The sequence below is a fragment of the Erythrolamprus reginae genome, chromosome Z (genome assembly GCF_031021105.1).
Source record: "Erythrolamprus reginae isolate rEryReg1 chromosome Z, rEryReg1.hap1, whole genome shotgun sequence".
NCBI classification, from domain to species: domain Eukaryota; kingdom Metazoa; phylum Chordata; class Lepidosauria; order Squamata; family Dipsadidae; genus Erythrolamprus; species Erythrolamprus reginae.
The window spans coordinates 130,413,459-130,431,437 of NC_091963.1; the positions used below are offsets into that span (position 1 = coordinate 130,413,459).

Sequence of the window (17,979 nt, forward strand, 5' to 3'; positions counted from 1 at the left end):
AGCAGTCCAGGTTCGAGACCCAAGCACCATGTGACAGGGTGAGCTCCTGTCCTCGCCTCAGCTCCTGCCAACCTAGCAGTTCGAAAGCATGCAAATATGAGTAAATACAAGGGTTATCCGGAAAGTAAGGTGACAAGGCACGTAACTCTCACGGGGAATGTTCGTGGGGGAAATTGGTATTACTGTCATGTAGCGGAAAGACAGTGGAAGAGAAAGAGCATTGCCAATGGTCAATAGATCATTGACTGGCGTGATGAAGGGTAGAGATGAACGTCCTCAGTCCATTTCTTTCCCAAGTGCAAAGTGTGCGCTGTAATACGCTACCTAAACGCTAAGGGCATGAACACTGCTGCGATGGGTACCCAAGATGCTTACTGAAGTGCACAAAATTGACAGAGTCAGTGCTGCCCAAGAATTTCTTGACCGTTCTGAGATTGAAGGTGAGGCTTTTCTCAATTGTATGGTGAAAGATGAAACTGGGCTTATCAACATACTCCAGAGAACAAATGTCAATCAATGCAGAGGCGCTATGCCCATTCTTCTTCAGCCAAAAAATTCAAAACTCAGCAATCGGTGAGAAAAATCTTGGGCACCCATCGCGGCAGCGTTCATGTGCTTAGCGTTCAGGTAGAGTATTACAGCACGCACTTCGCACTTGGAGGGAAAAGGAATGAGGACGCTCATCTCTAACACCAGTCGATGATCTACTGACCTCTGACGCTGCTCGTTCTCTTCTGCTGTCTTTCCGATACACGACAGTAATGCCAAATTTCCCCCGCGTGCATTCCCTATGAGCCTTGTAACCTTACTTTCCAGATAACCCTCCTAGGCACCACTTGAGAGAGAAAATAACAACGTTCTGTGATATCATGCTAGCCACATGACTGGAGAAATGTCTTTGGACAGTGCTGGCTCAATGTCTTTGAAATGGAAATGAGCACCATCCCCTGTAGTCTGTGATTAGCAGGGTAAAAATTAGTGCAGTAAAATCCGCAGGAATTACTTTGCCTTTTTTTCAAAAAAAAAACCAAAAAACATCCTTAACTAAAATTCAATTGTAGGCCCTATGGTTCCCAGCGTATCAGTTGGGACACAGGTCCCAAGAAAGGCATCTTCTTTGCCATACAATAAGCTCTTTGCTCTGCCAGGTTTTTAAATAGAACGTTAAAAGAATTCATTTAATTTTTAAAAAATGTTACAAAGCAAAGTGCCAGTTGTGAGCATTCCCTATTTATTTATTTATTTATTTATTTATTTATTTATTTATTAATTATTTGGATTTGTATGCCGCCCCTCTCCGAAGACTCGGGGCGGCTCACAACAAGTGAAAAAACAATCCAATACATAATCCAATTAATTAAAATATTAAAAGTTTAAAAAAACCCTATACTATCCATGGCTTAAAGTCGTATTTTGTAAATAATTATGCTCTCCCGTGACTATTTTGGGAACAGGATAACCCCTCTCCAGCAACTACATTCTCGTGATGTCTATTACATCTTCTTAAAATGGCATTCAGAAGTCCAAAATGGCTGCGGATCCAGATATAGCTCAAAATGTCAGGATGGTGCAGATGAGGATTGTTGTCTAACATCTCCAATGGGTTATTTATCGGGACAAATGACCAAATAGGCAAGATGCAAGACTATGCATCTTTTTAATTCTATGACAAAAGGCCAGGCATAAGCACATGCAAATTAAATGCTCCTGAAATATATTCAGTAAATAATCTAATTCTTATAAATGAATTTACAACTGAATTATAGGAAGCTATAATCAGCAGAGATTAAGATCAGGCAGATGTTCCTTTGCATACACACGCCAAAGCAACATAATTTAATATGTGGGGCTTTAGAAAGCCTTAGTCTTGCTTCTGAATCCTGTTTAAAACCATGCTTCCCTTCAAGAGTAGACAAAAATCAGCTGTGCCATGCTATTGTTCTGACAGGAGGCAAGGCAATTCTCAGCCACCAAAGAGCATGATAAAAGAAGTCTAAAAACAGGGCATGGAGAAAAGCAATGGAGAATGTGAGCACATCACTAACTTGACATTCTCTTCCTGCTCGCCAAATTCTTCATCATGAAAACCAAAGTGGTCAATGAATGAAGTCATCTGTTGCATTTGGTAACCTACAAAAGCCTATAAAAAAAAGTAATAATAGGAAATAAACATGAATGATAGATAGTTCAAAAGGGAAATGTGGGGTGAGAATTGTATTTATTAATTAAATTCATACAGCCAGTTGCAAATCAACAGACTATTATTAAATCTGTTGCATCTAAGAATGCATGGAAATTCTTTTGTTTGAATAGATCTATGTACAGATTCTAACAGATAGTACTGTGTTTCCCCGAATATAAAACAGAGGCTTATATTATTTTGACCTCTCCCAAATGACCCTGGCCTTGTTTTGGGGGTGACTCATTGGGGGGTGAGAGATGCAGGAGTGGGCCAAGCTGCGAGACATATGTCCTTCCTGACAGTTGTAACTCCGTCTCAGCATTGTTTTCCAAGGCAGCCTTTTCTAAAAGAAAACTCTCACGGGTTCAGTCAAGCTTGATTGAACGGAGGTACATGTGTCAGGTGGGACACACATCTCATGCTCAAGCAGAATTTGGGTGGGGGGGGCAGGTCAGGCGGGGTGGACCGCGAGCCAATCCAGCATGGGAGGGAGGCAGTGGTGGGAGGTGGAGCTGAAGGGGCGATGACAGAGACATTTGCTTGTGGGCTCTGGAATAGGCAGAGCCTAGATGAGTGCAGGGCTTGGGACAGCTCTGCCTCCCACCACTGCCTTCCAAGCCCTGCGCTCATCTGGGCTCTCCCTACTCCACAGCCCACAACCAGTTGTCTCTATCGCTGCCCCTCTGGCTCCGGCTCCCACCAGCACCTCCCTCCCTTGCTGGACTGGCTCGGCTGCTCTGGGCTGCCTTCAGCAGAATTTTGAAAAGCAGTCCTGCCTGTGAAGAACAGGAAGCGAGCATCGATCCTTTCACTGCAGGCAGGAGCAGTTTTCAAGCTGACATATGCAGAGCCCAGATGAGCCGAGCTAGTCCCGCGGGGTATGCGCACACCTGCCTGTTGCTTGCTCTTGCTCTCCCGGCCGAAAGAGTGCCCACCGGAGAGAGGCTCCCGGCATGTCCTTCCCTTTCCCCAGAAAGTATTTGGGTAGGGGGGTTGGGGGGGGGGCTTATTTCAAGGCATGTCCCGAAAAGGACTTTTTATCGGGCTTATTATCGGGACATGTCTTATTATAGGGGAAACACAGTAACATCTGGCTTGGGCTCATTCCAAGTAGCAACAATTTGATTCTGAGCACAAAATGTAAAGATTAGAAATATAATAAAAATTTAACATAATGACTTGGCTACTGATGGCCTTTCTTCTTTTGCATAGTTTTATATTAAGGTGTGTACATTATTTTATTTGAGAGTTGGTTTTATAATATTTTATTGTAGCGCTTGTTATACATGATTTTCTACATGCCCAGAATCTGATTGTATATGATTATTACATTAAAGAACAGAATATCAAGATGTTTTTATCCGAACAGGGGTGGTGATTATGCTGAGAAAAGTGGGAAGGGAGATAAATATGTTTTTCCAGAAACTTTCCTCTGGAACATGTATTGCTGTCTCCAAGGTGGGTGCTACTACTTGCGTAAGCATTCTACTTTCATAACACAGATGGAACATTCCTCTGAAAGAGGAGAAGCTATTTGTCAGAGGAACTAAGGATTCTACATGGACGCCAGCCAGAAAGGAACATCCCAAAATAAAGAATCTAGACTCCTCATGGAGTCTTGACCTCTCAAGTTAAAGATGCAATGTTACTGATGTGTTCATTATTTACTTCATTACAGCATTTGATTGCAGAGGAAGAGAAAGAGGGACAGGGAAACTACTAAAAAGGACTTTTGGAGCAAGCAATATGTTTTTAGGCACCTAGCCACGGAGCTAAAAATATTGCTCTTGGTTCCTAAATAAACAAGCACATGGCAGACAGGTGATCAGGGGTATGAAGTACAAATGCCTCCTGATAGGAATGGGCAAGGCCACTTGCCTGCTGTAGAACAGCCTCCTGAGGGAAGTTGAACTCCTTGAGATCATTCTCATCATCATCGCTTGATGAGTGGAGATTGTGCATGTTAACCTGAAGGAAAAAAGAATAATTGGTTACAAGGCTCCTCCTGAAAGGCTAGTGAATATAAAGCCCAGTGTTCAAGCTATGCCTTAACAGAAGCTCTCATTCTCTACATATTAAATTCTCAGCAGAGACCCAGATCCTCACATTAGCCAAATAAGCCCATCTTTTCTAAACAATGCTCCCCACACCCTCATCAACTATGTCTTTGGGTTCTAGCTTCTCAATCACTATGGGCTATTTTAAATGGAACAGTATGACAAAGATGCCAGGAACCCAGGGCTGAAGCTGTGATAGCTGCAGCTGTCTTAAATTACTAATCCTCTGGTTATATAGGAAATCTAATGCCTTCTTAGAAATACGAATATGTAGTTCTCTTATAAAATTCCCAAAGATCACTAGCCAAGCTTTGCCATTTGGAAAAATCTACCTGTAAAATTTGTGACGGAATTAAAATTTAGACATAAAGTACGTGGAATGTGAAATTATTAGGAAATACTTTCCTCCATGAAGACAAGGTAGCTCTGTCTCTGGTGGAATGATTTTCATAACTCTGCCAGACATTTTATATAGAACCAAGTCTAGAACATAACAATAAGCATAAAAAGGAAAAACTGACTAGATCCACAGTGTTCTTCTTATTGGTTTCTGATAAAGGTCCCGAGACAAATTTTTCCCATTGTTCTTGGTCTTCTTCAGGCATCTCTGAAAATTAGAAAATGTAAATGGCCTAAAGCTGGGCGAATGGAAGGAGAAGGCAAATAAATAGATTGAAGAATGAGCTAGTCCAGAGCTCCCCAACCTTTGTGAACTGAGAGGTGGGAGGGGACAAGGGGGAAGAGGGCATAGTTCTACATGTATGACCAGCAAACAATACATGCCAATTTCCATGCCAATTCACAGAACATTTGCAGAATTATATCAATTCAGTAATTTGATCTAGTCTTTTAAGATGTAATACTGCAGAACACATAATATTAGCCATATTTTGCCCTATTAGTATCTCCACCTCAACTGGAAACATCCTCTTTTAGTAGTAGAGATCTTATTTCCATGTGAGACACACCTCAAAACTTTATTATTATTTTTCCCCTCCTAAAAGGCAGCAACCAAACTCTTATAAAGTTTCCCAAAGCAGATAATTTTAGCAGCTAAAAAAGGTACTTCAGCTAATCTCGCCACCGACTCAGCCTTCTATCCTTCCAAGGTGGGTAAAATGAGGACCCAGATTGTGGGAGCAATATGCTGGCTCTATTAAAAAGTGCTGTTCCTAACATGTTGTAAGCCACCCTGAGTCTAAGGAGAAGGGCGGCATAAAAATCGGATAGCTAGCTAGACAGACAGACAGACAGACAGACAGACAGACACACACACACACACACACACATAATAATCCTGAATAAGAAACATAATTTTCATCCCCCCTGAAGCTGCCACTTACATTACCTTTTAAGAGCTGCTTGATGAGATTTGAATGAGGCCACTTCTCAGAACTTTGAGCTAAGGCGTTGGCAATCCGCGTAAGGTGCCCCATGTAGCCCTTGCGTCTTCCCCCATCCAATCTGTAGAAGACAGAGGGAATGGAGGTTGGTGGTTGCTGTGGGTATGACTTGCATAGGTTGAAAAAAGAAATGAGCAAATGACAAGAGGAAAGGAAACTTTAGTGCTTCTATGGAGCTCATGAGTTGAAGCTATTCTAATTGGTCTGCAAGCAGGGAAGAGAAAAGGACTTCATACTTCAATGCCCGGCAATTCCAGCCAATAGGGCCAATTTGAAGGATGCTAGAAAGTACAGTTCAGTTCTATCTGGAGTATAATAAATGAAAAGAAGCCACCAAATGTCTTCATGAAAACCATGAGCAGAAGAGACTAAGCAACAGGGCTTGAAGCATGACGGAAGGAGCAAGGAAGGATCAAAATATGGGTCCTTGGGACTCTTTTTGAAGGAAGAGAGAGAGAGAGGAGAAATATCTAACCAGTATGCTTAAACTTTCATCATAACTACTTACTGAGACTGCTCATTCTCCTCCCAGGCAGATAAAATTCTTTGGATTAAGCGACATTTCTGCAGCAACTATGATGAGAAAATACGAGACAATTGATACAATACCTGCTAATTACAGGGACACCAATGCTAACCTCACAATAAAAGACTAGAAGGTTTTATACGGCTATTTTAAAAAGTTTCTAGTGCTCATCAGTTGAACGCAAAACTCTAAGCTGAGAGCGGTGGTGATGGTTTCTGCCCAAGGACAAAAAGGAAGACTCCTGAGAACAGTTGTTAACCACTTCCTTAGATACTTCTTTCAGCTTAATAAGCTAGGCATTCACTTCTAAAATAGAAGAGAATATTTGCAGCTCATATTTGAACTGTGGTGCCTTTGGTGCTGTCTGAACTTGGTTGTTTTCTTGCAGATGTTTCATTACCCAACTAGGTAACATCATCAGTGCTAGAAGGAGGTGAGGTTTGCATCACTGATGATATTATCTAGTTGGGGAATGAAGCCTCTACAAGAAAAGAACCAACCTAAGACAGCACCAGACAGCACAACCCCCCTCTTCTTGTTATTATTCAAAGTTGTCTCACCCACCTTTATACACTGTATATGGTTCATTTCAGAGTCCATGAGATTACCCTATCCTTCAATTTATCTCTTTTCAATTTCTAAACATCAGGATTCAGGACCAAAGGAGAGTACTGCTTCTCTCATCAATGATACAGAAGGACCTTGAACCACAGACCCCCCCCCCAAAACTTACATGTTGGATGACTGGACTCTCTGGGTGGGGCTCCGAGTGATTCTCTATTGTTTCATCTCCAACGTGGGGGCTGAAAATGTTGCTAAGGCAGGCCTCTATCTGGGCGTGCAAGAAGTTGTTGTAGGTATACTTGAAATAGAGATCCTGACGGTGAGAGGCAAAAGAATAGAATAGCAGGTTTTTAACTTATGCTTTTCAACCAATGCGGCCAATTATTGTAGCATCAGTTATTCTCTTAGACATGGATCACTGGCAATAGATGTTATGTGTTCAGTGGTTTGTATTTTTATTGAGTCATGATGACATTTTAAATATCTTGTAAAATGGATACTAAATATGGACCAGACAAATGTAGCAGTTCAAAAAAACTTGAGATGCTCTTAGTTTTAATGCAGGCAGCTCCTGAAATATAACTAATTATGTAGCTATATCAGAAACGTAATAGACAAATCTATGCATAATTTGATTCTTAAAAAAAAAATCAAACATACATTTTGGAAATTTATATTAATGTTAGGTGGCTATTTTGGTTTGGCTTTTTAAAGATTTTTTTAAAACCATAGTTCTTTTTTCATATACAACTCAAGGTGGGAAACATACCAATATTCTTGCTTCCTCCTGTTTTTCCCATAAAAACAATCCTATGAGATGAGTTGCTCTCTCTCTCTCTCTCTCTCTCTCTCTCTGTGTGTGTGCCCAGTCACCCAGGTGGTTTCTCATGCCTAAAAACTAGAACTCACTGACTCCTGATTCCTGGGCCACACCTTAACAACTAGATCAATCAATCCCTCTCTCTCTCTCTTAGGCAATATATTTAATAATTAATCTGTTGGATGGGTGTATATTACAACTATTTTTAAATAATATGCTTCTGATGCTGTATGTTTTTTAAAAATGCATTTTTAAAAAATCCAGCCACATGACACTTGTAGCTAAGAGGCTCTTTCCATGAATCCATCTTATGCATCAGTTGCACATGATCCTGGATTGGGAAGGTCTGCCCTTGGATACTCATGCCTTGGCGAACTTTCATTTGGATTGCTGCAATGAAGTCAAAGCTCTAGTTCTCTCCGCACAGGTCCAGCATTGTTGAAATACTATCTATTTCTATCTCCTCCATTATATCAGAAGGGTGAACACACATTCTATGTTCTATTTATTAAACACCACCATTTTGTAGCATCCAGAGAATTAGCAACTTCTCTCTTGCTGTGTCTGCCCTGTGGAACGACAGGTGCCCCATTTGCCCCCAAATCCTGAAAGACTTGGATCTTGATTACTTTAAGGGAATCCTTGAAGGCCCAGTTGGTCCCTTGGGTATTGATGAATGAACCAACAATATTCAGCCAGAAATCCCAGCAAATAAGAGGCAGTGCTGATACTCACCAACATAGTGTCAAGGGCCCCAAGTTCAATGATCTCATCCTGAAGTGCTGTGTTCTTTGTACCCAATGAGCTGGCCAGCAGCTTCACTACATGCAGACGCGTGTTTCCTAAAGGAGGGTCCAGGATCCCCCAGGTAGTCTGCAGGGCTTCTTTCTGTTAGAGGAAATGTACATTTAAAAAACCCAAAAGAATATATCACGTAGAGTCGCCTACTCCGAACCACTAATATTCAAAAGCTTGAGCGGGTGAGGCTAATTTTTTTTCTCTTGGCACAAATAGGCATAAGCAATTAAGAGGTAAAATAGAAGGCCTTGCACAATTTAAAATCTTGCTCCACCATATTTAAAGAATTCCAGCTCCACTACTATGGGTACATTCCAACATTTTTTCTTATTTCCAAGATAATAATTCTTCCTTAAGAACATACATAGGGTTTTTTTAAGCTACAAAATTCATTTCCAGCATTCTTCATTGCTTGGCCATATGTTCTTTCATATGTTAAGTTCAGCAAGTGCTTAACTTACTCATTACTAATTCCTAAGCAGCTATTCTCAAATGTCTTCATAAAGCTAAACTCCCCAACCTTTGGATTGTTGTAGTCCTTTTCTATGGCAACACACTGAAGGTTCTATGAGGGAGACAGGCGAATCCTTCTGCAACCAATGTTCTGGCACACTTAAAATGCCAGTAGCACTGCTACTTCCTTCCCTGCTGTTTCAATTGTTACTCTAACCTTGCCTATACACACTCATGGGCATGATTCCTACTAACCTTTGGTGGATCGAGGAGCAGCCGGTGAAGCTCCCTGAAACGCTGTTTGATGGCATGCAGAGTGCCCAAACTGGCCTGGCTGGAAGCCACTTCACAGTTGGGAGCAGTCATCTCCATCTGCCCCTCCATATTGCAATAAAAGCCCCCTATGCCACCCAACTCGCTCCTGCATGGAAGATCAAAGGATGCACACATTACAGTGATACACCATCACTGTCCATCTTTCTTGCTAAGGAAATGTAAACTCTTTGATGCAAATGTACCAAGGGAACTATTTTGCGCTCCTGTTCAAGAATCGCTTTGAAGGAAAAACACTGGAACAGCCAAAGCCCTAACTTATGTGGTGGGAGTTACAGATGTTATGAACAAGAACTGCACAGCAAAGAAACAAACAGATCAGTGAGAGTTTCCAAAGTCGTGGTTGTTTGCAGAGCCCTATTCCAGTTACTATAGCTTTCGTAAGGTATTGTCTGAGGATTTTTGCTAATAGGACATTAATTATTAATAATTTTTAAAAGGAAAAACATGACCATCAGGATATAATATTGCTACCAACTATATAAACTTGTTGAGGAATATATGTCATATATTTCTACCTAAGTGTTTTGGCTCTATATTGCTCTTTTAAATGAAACAAATATTTTGCTCTCACAGCCCTCATTTACTACATACCTGGGTCTCCGTGGTTCTAGCAGGGTCAGCAAGACCTGGATCCCATTGACTATAACAGATTCACTCTGTTCTCCATCCAGCATATTGCTTAGCAGCTGATCAATTGTCTCCTGTCTAGATGCAGGGGAATGGAAATTGTTTTTACTAAACTGTCCCATGATCTTAACATTTGGCTATCATATTTTTCATCTTCGCATATGCCACAATGTTTAGGCAAACCATGCAAAATTACGAGTTTTTTTTTTAAACTTAGGAATTGAACAAAATAGAGGAAGCTCAAGAGAAACAATGTTTACTAGTAGCATGTGGTAATCCTTGCTCTTGATTCTGAACTATGTAGCAACATCAATTTTCACACTTAAGGTGTGAAACCCTTCTGAGCTCTAAGATTCTGAAATAATATTCTGTGCAGAAGCTTTACACTTGAGTGTGACTCTAAGAAAAAGAAACATCAAATGGAAAAGGGCTCAATGATCCTGTCAGATGATATTCCTGGTAACTGGTGTTTATCTCTCCTCCTTTGTGCTCTCTCTCCAAGATATGCTCAAAAGGCTAAAAAGCCAGAAGGTTCAATTCCTGCCCTGTAATAAAAACTTTGTTGTGTCTTGCCACTAATCTAACAATTTTAAATATTGGGGAATGAATCTAATTAACTGAACATAATTTGTGAAAATTAGCAACTTCAAATCTAGTTTTTGTCTTGGCCTGATCAGTTTCTATAGCCTAGTCCCATGATAGCGAACCTGTGGCACATGAAGCCATTTAGGTGGGCTCATGTCTGCCGCACGCCAGCTGATTTGGGCCCACTGGGAGTCAGGAAACAGCTTGTTTTCAATCTCTACAGGGGGTAAGGAAAGCCCGTTTTTTGCTCTCTCTAAGGAGAGCAAAGAAGCCTGAGGAGGACAAAAACGGCCTTCCCGAGTGTCCTGGAAGTCCTCCGGAGGCTGGAAACATTCCATTTGGCAACTTCCGGTTGAATTGGAAGTTCCAGTTTTTGCTTTCCCAGGCTTTAGAGCCTTTCTAAAAGCTTGGGGAGGGCAAAAATGGCTTTCCCTAGCCCACCTCAGAGGTCCTCCTAGGCCAGAAATGGCCTGTTTTCAAACTTGAAACAGGCCATTTCTGGTCTTATTGTGTGTGTATGTGTGTGTGTGTGTGTGGCATTTCCACCCTCTCCAGGCTCCTAGAAAGGCTCTGGAGCTTGGGAAGAGCAAAAAAAATGGGCCTTCCAGTTCACCTGGAACATGGCAAATGGGCCATTTTCTGTCTTTGGAGGGCCTCTGGTGTGGGGGAGAGGGGCATTTTCACCCTTTCCGAGCTCCTAGAAAGGCTCTGAAGCCTGCAGAGAACGGAAAATGAGTGTGCCATCACATGCTGGGAAGCAGAGGTGGGTCACATATGCATGTGGGGAGAGGGGGCATGGAATTATGGGTGTGGGCGTGCATGTGCATGCCCCACCCCCTGCTTTTTGACACACAACCAAAAAAGAGTTGGCAACACTAGCCTAATATTATTCCCTCTTTGGATTGTGGCCAGTAAAGAGCCATATAGGCTGTGAAGTCTAGCTCTGTAATGTTGTTAATGTTTTTTTTTCATTAAGAAATATAAAACAGCAAATCATTTTTGTAACTTGTAAATAATAATTGTTGCTTGCGTTCTTAAGATTTTTATTAATATTATTTCCTGAATGCTTATTTGACCTTCATTACTATCATTAAGTGTTGTACCTTACAATTCTTGACAAATGCATCTTTTATGTACACTGAGATCATGCACCAAGACAAATTCCTTGTGTTTCCAATCACATTTGGCCAATAAAGAATTTTATTATCTTCCATTATGGGGGTGGGGAGGTGGTCAGCTATACAAGCCCTGCAGAATGACTGTGAACATTTAATTTCAAACTTTAATAGCAGGAGGAAGTTTCTTCAAGCAACTTCTCAGTGTATTATGTGACAAAATTTCTGTCAAAACATCTTACTGATGAAGATTGAACTAGCACCATTATCTTCTTTTTGCCACCAAAACAATTTCAAAATCCATTAACTATTTTTAAACCTACAGTATTTATTAAATTTGTTACATCTGATTTTTTCAGGCAATTTTGACTATTTCTGCCTGCTGTTGATATTCAATTGTTCTACAGTGATCCCTCGATTAGCACGGTCTCGATTAGTGCGAAACGCTGCAATGCGGTTTTTCAAAAAATATTAATTAAAAAATACTCCACGGTTTTTTTGCTATACCACGGTTTTTCCCACCCGATGACGTCATACGTCATCACCAAGAGTCACTTCTCTGTCTCTTTCTCTTTCTTTCCTGTCACTATGCTTCAATCATTTTCTCATTTCTCTTTTTTCTCCCCTTTTTTCTATCATTTCTCTCTCTCTTTCTTCCTCTCTCACACTCTCTTCCTCCCTTCTCTCTCCCCCCCTCCACTTGCCCACGAGAAGAAAAAAAGCAACCTCTGCCGGGCAGCTCCCCTTGTGCCCCCGCTTTGTGCCTGCCTCTTTTGGGGATTTCTTTTTCTTTTCTTTTTTGCGCTGGCAGCGGGAGCTGTTGGGGAGGGCTCTGCCGGGAAGGCCTCTCAGCTGCAGAGCCGAATGGGGGCGGAGGCAACAGCGGAGCCCGGCGCTGGGGCCATGCGAGGCTGTTCATCCAGGGGGGCGTGGACTGGCAAGTCGCCCTCCTTTCTCTCTCTTTCTCAAGATCGCTTGCCGCTTGCCGCTTGCCTATTGCAGCGAAGGAGGCGAAGCAAGGCTCCAAGCTGCAAAGCGGCAAGCGGCAAGCGATCTTGGAGTTTCCCCTTTGCCTGGGCGGCAGGAAGACCAAGGGAAGGTTCCTTCAGCCGCCCAACACCTGATCCGCTCCGCAGCGCGGCAGCAGCGAGGAGCCGAAGATGGGGTTTCCCCTTTGCCTTTACCCCATCTTCGGCTCCTCGCTGCTTCCACGCTGCGGAGCAGATCAGCTGTTGGGCGGCTGAAGGAATCTTCCCTTGGTCTTCCCCGCCGCCCACACGCAAACTCCACCATCTGCGCATGTGCGGCCATGAAAAAAATGGCGCACATGCGCAGATGGTGGTTTTTACTTCCGCATCTAGTACAACGCGGAAATCGGTTAGCGCGGGAGGTCTTGGAACGTAACCCCCGCGCTAACCGAGAGATCACTGTATATAGCTTGCCTTATTATTTCAGAAGAAGAGGAGTGTTTTTAACTATTTTAAAGAAACCAAGAACCTTATGGAGAGATCTCGAATAATATTAACAGCCAAACATGCAACCCAACTGCAGAGGTCTGTCAGTCTAAGCAGGGGTGCCCAACCCCTGGTCCATGGATCAGCACTGGTCTGTGGCATGCCAGAAACAAGTGGAGCCCCATCTGTGGGATGCAGGCAGAACAGGAAACCATGCCCCCATCCCGGTCCGTGGAAAAACCTTTCTCCACGGAACCAGCCCTTGGTGCCCAAAAGGTTGGGGCCTGGTGGCCTAAGACCAAGATATGTTATATTTCAATACCAATTACCAATAGAGGCATTTTTACAACAGGAGCATGTAGAGTCAGAAACAAAGCTGGGAGCTTTTCATTAAGAAAAGACACTGGCTGAGTAAAATGCCACCACTGAGTTTTCATTAGACAAATACAATGGTAATTGTACACTCTGAGTTAGTTCAAAGCTAAATATACAACATGTGGGTTTTTTTTTTAAAGCCTTCTGTATAATTCCCAGAATCCTTCTACAGTTGCCAATCAGCTAAAAGTGTTAATGTGACAGACGGGAGAAGATTTTAATGCAGGGGAAATAATCATATTAACTATATTTAATGGAATACATTAAAACAAATTTAGTTAGGTAACTCAGTTCACTTTTGCGATTCCAGTCCTGGCAACACAATGAAAGATAAAATTGATTGCTCAGTCTCGATATAGGTTTGAGCTCAAAAAAGGATGTACTGTATACCACTGAATACAGGTTCCCTCTTTCAGTTATAATTGAAACTGGGCAACCTGTGCCCTATTGGGTAATCATTTCAGAGATATTTCCTTACCCAAACAGAGAAATAGAATGATGGGCAAAACAGAAGCAAGAGCAGAAGCAACTTCCTCCTGGCTTCTCCATTAAGTTTCCTTGTAGCAATGTGGCAGGGAACACAGGAAATCTTCCCTTCCCCTCCCAGCAAGCAGATAAATGACTGCTGCTGGGTGGGGGAAGAAGGGATTGTGAGATTGGCTGGGAAACTGACAAAAAATGTTAAAAATGAAGATCATATTATCTCAGTAGCAGCACAACTTTCCCAAATTACAGCTACAACTTTCCCAAATTACATTCTCTTGAATGTCAGGGGTCCAGGATTTTGGACATGCTCTGTACATTAGCCTATCTCAGGTACACTGGTTCAAAAGCTGTTGTCCTATGATGCATCATTTCACTCAATTAATGGTCACAACTAGAGCTTTAGTAGTATATAGATAGCAGTCATATTTAAAAAGAGGTGAATTTTGATAAACAGGCATTTCTTCTTTCAAATTCACTGCAGCATTAGAGAGTGACACTTATTTCTAACCTAAGGGCAATGGTGCCTGTTTTGTTCCCTGCTGCTGGTGCTTAGCACTCACTTCTCAAGCGTGGCCAATAACTGGTCCGGCTCAGGACTATCCTGGATTTGGATCATCTGTTCACGGCTCAGCCGGATAATGTCACACAAAGACTGTGAAGCATTGGAATGTTGCTGGGAAGAGGGAACAAGAAAAAAAGAAGCCTCACAAAGATCTGGAAAAGCTCCTCAATATACCAGAAATACAGTGAAGTAATTGCTTGTTTCAGTTTTCATCTATTGTTATCAGCCAGTAGAAAACAATTCAATGGCATGATGAACACTACACACAATTTATATACAACAAGTATTTCTGTAGTTGTAATTGCTACTTACATTGTCATCTTTTGAAGGGTGAATCATCTCAATGAGCCTCTGTACAATTTTCTCCTCATTAAGCCACTTTGGATGATGAAAACAAAAGAATGGTTAAGATTAAAAAAAGATGTTTCTGTTCCACCCCACTTATACATTGAAATTTATTCACGGATAAATGCAATTCTAATGATACTTCACCCTTTCCCCAAAGGTATATTTACTGGTGTAACAATTTAAAAAACCAACCTCATAATAAAATTTGAGCAATGAAAAGGATCAAAAGAAATGGAATATACATGTAAAAAATAATCATCAATATTTCAGAAGATTCAAGTGGTGATTATTCTAGATAAATAGGTTACAAAGTATTCACTGACTTTAAAGCTTTTCTCCCTAATCCTTGATGGGCAGGAAATGGTTCTTGTTTGGCAAAGATGCAGCAGAACTCTATGATACCTATAATAATCCATTTAATCCACCATGTTTCTTGGAGTATAAGACGCACCAGAGTATAAAATGCGCCTTAGTTTTACGGGACGAAAACAAAGAAAAAAAGGCCTTTGCCTCCCAGCAATTTGTCAAACAGCAAACAGAGATGATATATGCTATTTGCTGTATATTTCTGTACATGTGTGCATGACTCATAAAAATAGCAAAGAATTGGAGAAATGTACATTATGGTGGTATATTAATCCCAGAAAAAAATTCTTAAATGTGGATTTGGGGTTTTCATGAGCTGCACCCTATAATCGTCACAATTAAGACAAATCACTACCTTGAACTATCTTGCCTTGCATGTAATGAGTCTCTCATTTCACCTTTTAAGTTGCATTACTGAAATAAATGAACTTTTGCACGATATTTTAATTTTTCAAGTTTCACCTGTAGAAAACTATATTGCTTGCTCTTCCAAGGAAGCAAAAAAAAAAGTAGACAAGAATGCCTACAGTTGGATGCTTACATTGAATACATCTTGCCTGAGCTGTGACTGCTCTACACAGGTTAGGAGTCGCAGCAGGAGGTCCATGATGGCTGAGGTACCAATGTGATGTAGCAGCAAGTTGACAAAATCATCCTTCTTACGCAAGAAGGCAACTATCTGGAAAAAAACCAAACAAATTAGGGTTGAGGGAAAGTGAGGGAAAGCCACTCTGGAAACAAATGGCCCTACAAATTTCTATCAATATGGGAGTAGAATAGTCAATTCCCCCATCAGAGAAAGAAAATGTATATTACATATAGCCGAGTCTTTAGTTGATTTTTTAACAATCCTGCACAGGAACAGTCCATACTGCAGATCAGCCTAATGATGAAGTCCATATTTTTGCAATCCTTAGGCAGTATAATGGTTAAAGCATATAACTGTGATTAGGTATCCTCAGGTTCAAATTCCTACTCAGCCATGAAGTTCAAATGAGTCACCGCTGTTTAACTTAGCATGTTACAGAAATGTTATAAAGATAAACGGGATATACTTCCTTAAGGGATGGGCAGGAGAAAACAAATACCACAGCAGCTAGATTACAGAGAATCTCCATTTTGAAACATTACTTAATTTTACAAGTTAGACAATCATATGCTTTAAGAAACTTGCCCATTTGATAATCCAATAATTATTTTCAATAAAAATATTTATTATTAAAATGTATTATCTTATTTTTACTTTATAATTAATGTTTTAGGATGTTATATTTACACTACTGAAGATCCATTAAATAATTGGTTTAATAAATTCATGACAAACTATATTCTAGGTCTCTTCTACAAGATATTTTCAAAGCTCTCTGTGACATCATGAGCCATGGTGGTGCAGTGGTGGAGTGCAGTACTGCAGGTTACTCCTGCAAACTGTTGGCTGCCTGCAATTTAGCAGTTCAAATCTCACCAGGCTCAAGATTGATTCAGCCTTCCATCCTTCCAAAATGGGTAAAATGAGGGCCAAAATTGTCAGGGGACCATATGTTGACTCTGTAAACCGCTTAGAGAATGCTGTTAAGCGGTATATAAGTCTAAGTGCTATTAGTATTGCTATACCAGCTTTGCTATGTAGCTCCCCCAAATTGACCTTCAATGAACTTGAAAAGCCAACTCACTGTAACCTGGTTAGTATTTGAAAGGAGAACACAAGAAGAACTCAACCAGTCCAAGAAAAGTGTATCCTGGAAGAAGGCAATAACAAACTGCTTCCATACTGTGTCAAGAAAGCTAGATGAACGTTCCCCTTAAGTCACCATGAAATGATACTACTTCAATGGAGTTTTTGCCTTTGTGTATGAATGAACAAACAAACTATAAACAAACTTCATATGATTAGTGATGAAGGGACTTATCAATTATGATTAAGTTGTATTTCTTTATGTAGTGATACAGAAGGCCTTTAAGACATTACCTGATCAGTTTTACGGTTGATAAGAATCCCCATAACCTTGCTGAAGAAGCTGGCCAACAGAGGGTTGAGGATTCCACCAGTCTGAAGGAAGCCATAGAGACGTCGCAGGAGAGATTCATCCTCACCCAATGCATCATTTATCTGTGTGACATCGGATGTCAAGATCTCACAAGAAACACTTGGATATCTAAAAAAGGGAGGTTTTTAAAAGCAGATTTAGACCAAACCTTGCTGCACAAATATTTCTCCTAAGTTTAACTACTGATTGAAGATGATGTAGATGAAGACAAATGATCTGCACCGTACAATATTAACATAATCTATTCAGAAACTGAGGTTCTCTGTTTCTAATTTACATTCTTTTCTAAGGTAAATTCCATACAACTGTATTTTTCGGAGTATAAGATGCACCCTTTTCTGCCCTAAGAGGCTGAAAATTTGGATGCATCTTATACTCTGAATGTAGCTTTTTTCAAAGCTTTTTTCCCCAAGCCCTAACTAGGCACTAACAATCTTCCCAGCTCTTACCTTGCAGGCTTTTTCATTGTTACTCTCTCTGAAGAATGTTTTTCCAGCCCTAAGTCTTTGCAGGCTTTTTTTCCTTACTCTACTTGCTCCAAATAAGTTTCATTCCAGCCCAAGATGGTGCTAATGATGCTCCCAGTTCTTTTTTCCCCAAAGTTTTTATTTTTATTTTCCTCCACAAACTCCATCTTTATAATAATATACAATATGCCTTAAAATATATCAATGACATACATATACATTTTCAATTTTTCATAAACCAATATCTTATTTTGCACCTATTTTCAACTCCTATTCTTCAATCTGTTCCTACACTCCCCTCCCTCAACTTCATTGCCTCTTCCTTCCTTCCTTCTTTCTTTCTTTCTTTCTTTCTTCTTTCTTTCATTAATTGAACTTCTATGCCGCCCCTCTCCGAGGACTCGGGG

The 17,979-nt window shown here is 40.9% G+C and overlaps 1 protein-coding gene across 6 annotated transcripts in view; it reads right to left on the reverse strand.

Annotated features, from left to right (window-relative positions):
• The window catches only part of PPP6R1 (protein phosphatase 6 regulatory subunit 1), a 68,981-nt gene that overhangs the window by 24,167 nt on the left and 26,835 nt on the right, over positions 1-17,979 (reverse strand). For all 6 annotated transcript variants that reach the window (XM_070730089.1, XM_070730086.1, XM_070730085.1 and 3 more), the window contains exons 3-15: positions 17,027-17,213; positions 15,599-15,736; positions 14,656-14,721; positions 14,342-14,454; positions 9,731-9,844; positions 9,059-9,224; positions 8,288-8,440; positions 6,902-7,045; positions 6,151-6,215; positions 5,588-5,703; positions 4,761-4,846; positions 4,061-4,150; positions 2,046-2,140 (exon numbers count right to left, since the gene is read on the reverse strand). In XM_070730089.1, coding sequence (XP_070586190.1) covers positions 2,046-2,140; positions 4,061-4,150; positions 4,761-4,846; positions 5,588-5,703; positions 6,151-6,215; positions 6,902-7,045; positions 8,288-8,440; positions 9,059-9,224; positions 9,731-9,844; positions 14,342-14,454; positions 14,656-14,721; positions 15,599-15,736; positions 17,027-17,213 — 1,533 coding nt within the window. The remainder of the gene's footprint in view (positions 1-2,045; positions 2,141-4,060; positions 4,151-4,760; positions 4,847-5,587; positions 5,704-6,150; positions 6,216-6,901; positions 7,046-8,287; positions 8,441-9,058; positions 9,225-9,730; positions 9,845-14,341; positions 14,455-14,655; positions 14,722-15,598; positions 15,737-17,026; positions 17,214-17,979) is intronic.